This window comes from Belonocnema kinseyi, chromosome 4, assembly GCF_010883055.1.
Source record: "Belonocnema kinseyi isolate 2016_QV_RU_SX_M_011 chromosome 4, B_treatae_v1, whole genome shotgun sequence".
Classification (NCBI taxonomy): domain Eukaryota; kingdom Metazoa; phylum Arthropoda; class Insecta; order Hymenoptera; family Cynipidae; genus Belonocnema; species Belonocnema kinseyi.
The window spans coordinates 37,987,602-37,995,142 of NC_046660.1; the positions used below are offsets into that span (position 1 = coordinate 37,987,602).

At 27.8% G+C, this 7,541-nt stretch overlaps 1 protein-coding gene across 3 annotated transcripts in view; it reads left to right on the plus strand.

The window, feature by feature from the left end:
* The window catches only part of LOC117171340 (proton-associated sugar transporter A), a 36,505-nt gene that overhangs the window by 7,818 nt on the left and 21,146 nt on the right, over nucleotides 1-7,541 (plus strand). For all 3 annotated transcript variants that reach the window (XM_033358571.1, XM_033358573.1, XM_033358572.1), the window contains 2 exons: nucleotides 3,256-3,506; nucleotides 5,396-5,503. In XM_033358571.1, coding sequence (XP_033214462.1) covers nucleotides 3,256-3,506; nucleotides 5,396-5,503 — 359 coding nt within the window. The remainder of the gene's footprint in view (nucleotides 1-3,255; nucleotides 3,507-5,395; nucleotides 5,504-7,541) is intronic.

Below are 7,541 nucleotides of genomic sequence, written 5' to 3' on the forward strand. Positions count from 1 at the left end.
CGTGCAATCGACTCGGGAGACTTATAAGATACTACCATGATTTTTTCAGATTTTTTGGTCCAAAAATAAATTAGGCCAAAAACCGGCCTTACCGACCCTCCCTCTTTGGGGTAACTTTATATTTAAAATTCCTTATCTTTGAGTTTATTCTACCGAGTTTCGCTTTAAAAAGCGAAAATTATTTCTATTGCAAGAATATTTGAAAAATTTGAAAACACGGTCCTGAGAAATAAGTCCTGCAATATTTTCATTATTTTACGCAAGGAAGATGTAAATATCGACCTGGGTCTTTTTGAAAAAACCTATTTTAAATTTATAAAAATCTTATTCTCACCTTTTTCTCGAAAACTCTGCTAGATACGAGAACAAGTCAAAAAAGTAAATTTGTTTCATAAATAAAGTTTTATTATTTGGTATTTAACTTTTTTTTGTTCCACTTAATTTTTTTATCTACATTTTTCGATTTTGAGAGGAATCAATTCTACAGTAGTCATAATATTTGAAAAAAACGCGGTTAAGTTTATTATCGTACCTAATGAATAAATAATTACATTTTTCGCATGATTACACTTCTTTAATTTGTATTAATTAAATTCTTAAAATAAAAAATTTGTATAAAAAAAACAGGATGCCCATTTAATATAAATTTTATCTAGAAACAAATTTAATCATTTGATTTTTTAGAGTGTCTCGCTTAATTTTCGATAAATAAGTGGAATTATGATTTTTTTAATTTCGAAGTTGACTTTTTCATAAAGAATCTGGTCGGCGATTCTGATTTTCATTAAAACGTAGTTGTGAGACATATTAGAACAAAACCTGGGACTCATGACAAATTGCACTTTGATGGAGTACTGCACGATTGAAATTATTATTTTTTTTAAATTTGTTATTCAACTTGAAAAACGCAATTGGTTATATTTGCGCTTTTTTAAATTCTTATAAACAAATAAATAAATACATATAACTGTTATCTGCTGCATTTCTTGAATTCATATGCAGTACTCACATCGATTTTTGTACTAAAATGTGTCAGATTAATGTTTAATGTAGAACGAGAACAAAAAAATAGTAATAGTAAAAATTTTAAAGAAGTTTTATAAACAAATTCACTTGTTTGACATTTCTATGCAAAGCAAACTCTTTATTGCATGCAGATTCATTTATTTTTATCTAAAAAATGAAATTGTTCTTAGACAATAGACTGCCATTTTACAACATTCTTCATTGTTAAAAGAAACTGTTAAAGGCTAATTGGTCTATTTAGTATTTCTGCATATAGAAAATTAGTCTTTTCTGCGGTATCATATTTTTTCATGTCAGAATAAAATTTGTACACATTAGACAGTCATCTAAGGATATGTGAAATTTTTATAAATAATTCTTATTGAAAAATTTAACTATTTGGCATTTACATGTAAGGAAATTTGTTTTCTTCTTAAAATAATTTCATCTTATCTGAAGAACAAAAACTCAAAACAAAAGACTGCTATCCAACAGCATTTTTCATAGATATAAACAACTCTTAAGAAAATCTTCCTTCTCTGGCATATCAAAACTTTTATTTTTATACATTTTACTTTTATATTTATATATTTTATCATCAATTAATAATTGTGATTTGTTTAAGCAATTTAAAGATATAACAAATTAAACAAGTGATTTTAAAAATTGTTCTCCCCTTACTTCATCCTCCGCAATACCTCTCTAATTTACCCTCATTTCCTCTACTTTCCTTCGCTTAATTTCTATACAAACCGGCACCTCGTTTCAACTACTTTCCCTCCTGTAATTTCTATCCACTTCCCTTAATTTTCCTCTTCTCATTTCTCCTACTTCCCCTCCACTCTTTTCTCATAATTACCCCTCATTTAGTCTACCTCCTTTCCCTTATGCCCACTTATTCCCATCATTACCCTCTAATTTCTTTTACTTTTGCCTCACTTCCCTAATTTCCCTCTTCTTATCATCCCGCATTCCCCTGCTATGGCACCTATAATTTCCCCTCACTTTCCCCATTCCTTGTTTCCCTGACTTCTCCCGCTAACAATACCCACATTTTCTTTCACTTCCACTACTTCCCCTTCCCTAACCTATCCTCGCTGGCCCTAATTTCCTTCTCCGCATTTTCCTCACTTCCAATAATTCTCCACGTCTCATTTACTCCCTCTTCTTCTACTTCCCCTCGCCTCATTTCCTTTAACTTTTCCGCATCATTTCCACTTTTTGAATAAAGTACGGAGGACGGGTGGACACCCAACCGAAATTATAAAGGTTTCTGCCAAGTGCTACGAAAACCTACAAAGTGACTTTAAACTATTCGACTGTGCATCGTGCAGGGCATTACGCTCGATTTTTTTAGAATCACTACCAGCGTTAAAATTTTCAGGGCTAGTAAGGTACATTGACACCAACAACAAAAAAATCCATTTTTGTTGTTTGTTATTATTAAATGAGATGGCGGATAGAGGGAAATTGGATGGCGGAAGTTTGAGGGGCTAGAGTTAGGTGAAAGGTGGGTATGGATGAAGTGACTGAAACCATGGAAGAAAGGGGTGCCGTAAGAAATAGAAGTGTTTTGGGATGAGGGCGGACGGGAAAACATAACGAAAGCAATGATTGGATGGGAAGGGGATTGAGAAGTAGTCAGACGAAATGCCTGAGGGTGGGAGATAAAAAGATTGCTTAAAGAAAGGGTAATCGGAAGTGGAAGGGCAACTTATTTTTAGTATTTCATAGCCCCGGGCAGAAACCTTTAGAGTCAGGGGGCAAATTGTCCGTCCATCCTATTTTTTCCAAAAAGGGAAAGTGAGATGAAGTCTTGACTTCTAATTCACAACTCACAAGGGGTGGGGCAGTGAGGGACTGGGGGAAAGAGAATATAGGTGAATCGGGGAAATGAGGGGAGAAGTAGTAGAGGAAGTTAAGGGAAATAAAGGGTGAGGAAGTAGGAGGAGTAAGGGAAAATAAGGGTAGGGGAAGTAGGAGAAGTTTTTCGAAAGGAGAGAAGAGTAAGGAATGGAAGCGAGGGGGTTAGAGGAAGAGAAGAGAAATGTGGGCAGAAGTGAAGAGTTGGAAAATTAGATGAGAAAGAATTTAGGGAAGGGAAGGCATGCGAAGATTGTTGATGAATAGGGGAAATAGGGGAATGTATGGGGCATAGGGGTGGGCTATTTTTTATGAATAAATTTAAATATGTTATGTTATATGATGATTAAATAAAAATTTCCTGTAAACATCTATTTTTATTTGCAGAGGACCATGCTAGAGGATTGAGCACCTTCACAATCATGGCAGGCTTGGGCGGTTTTATGGGATATGGTTTAGGTGGAATCAACTGGGATGCAACTACAATTGGTGTGGCACTTGGAGGGCATGTACATGCCACTTTCACGCTTATTACTATAATTTTTATCATTTGTGTGTCATGTACTATTACGAGTTTTAAAGAAATACCACTTGAGCTTTTGGAAAGTGATCAGGGTCAGAAATTTCATGAACAGAAGGTGCGTATACTAGAATTCAGGTTCCATTAATTTTTTCAGAGTAAAATAAGTTCAGGCATGTCTTCAATAAGAAATAATTCAATCAGAAATGATGAGAATGGATAGGTTCGTACGTTAATGGACAGAATAAGAAGTTTAATTTGAAATATAAAATAACAGGGATCACAGTTTTTCCACTGTTCACCTTTTTCCCATTTTTAACAAATTTCCTCTCATTCCCCTATTCTCTTTGAATATCTGATATTTGAATCACGATAAATATATCATATTTAAAACTAGAATATTTCACCGTGTGTAGTGAATTTTTTTTAACTTACAGAATCGATTATTATCAGTAATATATATACCATCATATTCATATATAAATAAAGTAGATAATAAATAAAAAGCAGTATATTTTAAAACAAATATAACTATTTAAGTTCAAAGTCTTAATTATTAATTATAGAGATAAATATCTTACATTTCGCATAAAAAGATTGTTTCTTCTTTTCTGAATGTAAAAATAAATATTCGATGTTCCTCTATTTTCCAACTTTTTCGTGAAAAAATTATAATATTTACTCTTTTTGAGCTAGGATTTAAAATAGATGTTTGCTGGAAAACTCATATTTTTTGGTTAAAAGTTTAACTAATTTGTAACAAAAATAATTTTTTTTTATTACAGATTCATCTCTTTGGTTAAAAATACAACTTTCTGGTTGAATTCAACTGTTCTTGGTTGAAAATAGAGATCTTGCTTGGTAGAAGTGTTAACTATTACATTTTTCGTCTGGAATTCATCTTTATTGTTAGAGAATTTATTTATTTTTTTCAAAATTCAACTTTTTAGTTAAAAATTCGTTTTTTTAAGCTTAATTTTTTCAACTAAAAATTTTAATTTTCCAGTTTTATTTAATAATTGATACTTTTAAGTTTAAATTTCATGGACTTTCGTAGAAATTTATCTTCTTTGGGTTGAAAATTAAACTATTTTTATACAAAAAATGAAACTATTTACCTGGAAACTAATCTTTAAAAAATCTGTAAAAATTTTATCTTTAATGGTATAAAATTAACTTGTTTGTTAAAATTTTATATTTTTGATCAGCAATTCAACTGTTTTGTAAACAATTATTCTTTTTGGCTTCAAATTAAACAGTTCGGTAGATAAATCAACAGTTTCTTTGAAAATGACATTTTTGGTTGCAAATTCGTATTTTCATGCAAAGCAATATTTATATCATTCATATTTTTATCAAACATTTAACTTTTCTATTAAATTTATATGTTGGGGATTAAAATTCAACTTTTTTGTTGAAAATTCGTTTTTTGTGTTCAAACATTTAACTTTTTAAGAGTGAAAATTCAGCTACTTAGTTAAAAATTAAATTTTTGCATTGAAATTTCGTCTCATTCTTTTGAGAATTCAATAACTATTTGTTTGTAAATTCATGTATTTTATTGAAATTTTGTCTTTTTTGTAGGAGGTTAATCTTGTTCGTTGAAAATGCAAGCTTTCGATACGAAAACTCTACTCTTTTGTTAAAAATTCGACTTTTGTTGTTGAGAATTCAATATATTTGGACTTCGAATTTAAGAAAAGTAAATTATTTCATATTGTATTCAAAATAGTACTAGCAATAATTTCATTAAAGAATAATTCATTCCTCTATTTTTCCCCTATAATTATGTTGATATAGTTATCTTATTTTTGTAAAAAATCAATTTTTGAGCCGTAAATAATGAAATTAATAAGTTAGGAGATATAAATATATGGACTTTCGAAAATGAATAAGATAATAAAGTAAAACATATCGGAAAGGAAATTAGTATGAAACTGACAAAGTACATATTAGGATATTTCATTTAAGTAGATAATTATATATTTTTTATTACTAATTTTTCAGTTGAATGAAGCTCGTGAGGCAAATGAGTATGAAAAAATAACAACCGAAGAAAATACTTCATATGGCACATTAGGTGGAGATCCTTCATCTAACACTGGCAAATCAGATGTACGTCTCCAATTATTGTTATTATTATTCTTATATTTTTTATGAGGATTAAATAAGAAATATTAGAACATTGAACTCAGATAATAATCTTATCTCAAATTAGATTTATCATTTTTCAACTACTTGATCTTTATTACCATATCTAACAGATAATCGCTAAGCACTAAGCAGATATTTAAATTAGGATAGGTCAAACAAATATTTAAACAAATTTCTTATTAAAATTTTCTTTTTAAATAAAATATAAAATAAATTTATATCGTTACATTATGTTTAAATATCCCTATAAATATAATACTATTTTGAGTTTTTTCATCATTCTGTAAAAAAATTACCTATAAAAAGAAAGTCTTTCTAATTTTTGCCATTCTCGGCCATATCCATTATAATGATATTTACAATAGAAAATTCGCTAGTTTGTTTAATTTTGAAAGTTTATGGTTTAAAATCATACAATTTTGAACATTCTTTTGAAATTCGCATATCTTGAAGATTTGCAATTAAAGATTCTTAAATTCCTAATATGTTTGATTTAGAAACATGTAATTCTGAATTATTTTCAATTATAATTAATAACGATTAAAACTTAATTCATTGTAAAATTGCATAAATCAAAATTCTTAAATTGGGATGATCTTGAAGATTCAAAGCTAAGAGTTTTTAATTCAGAATAAGTGCAGATTCATGTATTTCCAATTGTTTATAGTTTAAAATTATGCCATTTTGAACACTAAAAAAATATTCAGTTCAATTCTGAAGTTTTTAAATGGAAATTGTTTTAGTTTATAAGATTTTCCTTTCTAGATTCCTGAATTTTAAAGATGCATAAATAAAATTTTTTTTATATTAGGTTTGAAAATTTTTAAATCTAAAGCTTCAGATATACAGAATTTTAAATATTAAGCCTTAATGTTGCATAACTTTTGATTGTATCCAAATTATCATGATTGAATAACCTTTAATTTGAAATATTAACAATTTAAATTTCTACCGTTTTGATTAGATAAAATTGAAAATTCTCGAATTTTTAAGATTTATATTTTAAAGGTGTTGGTATGTAATTTTGAACTTTTTTTCGAAAAAGTTCAATTTTCAGGATATACAATTGAAAATTTTTCAATTAGAATGATTAGCAGTTTTAAATTTGTCCATTTTCAGGATTGACAATAGTAATTGAAGATTCATTAATTTTGAATGGCTATAGTTTATAATTAAGTAACTTTCAACATTAAAAAAATATATATTTTAAATCTGAAGATTTAAAATCAAAAATTCTTCTTTCTTCAAGATTTGCAGTAGAAGATTCTAAAATTGTAAGATGTATTAATCAAAATAATAAATTTGGAATATATTGAAGATCAAAAGTAAAGGGATTCCTGTTCCAAATTTTTCGCAAATCAGGAAAAAATCAAATGTACATCATCCCATTCACAGAATTTTTAACTTCAAAATTTAAAACTGGTATACATTTTTATTTTATTTAAATTTTCAGAATTATAAGCTCTTAAAGTTTAAATATTTATTATTACAATTTTCAATTTTGAAGATTTATAGTAGAAAATGCTTCAAGTTTAACGATTCTGAATTTTAAATTCCTTCAGTTTTAAGATTCACAATAATGAAAGATTCATTCATTTTGAACATTTATAGCTTAATATTTTTTAATTTGAACTTAAAAAAAAATATTTCGTTCGATTCTGACAGTTCAGAATAGATAATAATTCTTCGATTTTTAATATTTACAATTTGAACTTCTACAATTTTGAAGCTTTACAAATAAAAATTCCCGAATTTCAAAAATGTTAAAGATTAAAATGAAATTTTTTTCTGATTTTTAAGATTTGCAATTCAATTATCTTTAATGTTTAATGTGCGTAATAAAAAATGATGCATTTTAAAATGTTTTTTATGAAATAGTTCAATTTTAAAGATTTATAATTGAAAATTATTTCATTTCCAAGATCTAAACTTGAAATGTATTCAATTTTAATAGTAAAAATGACAGCGTTGATATATTTTATGGAAATTCTTATAATTT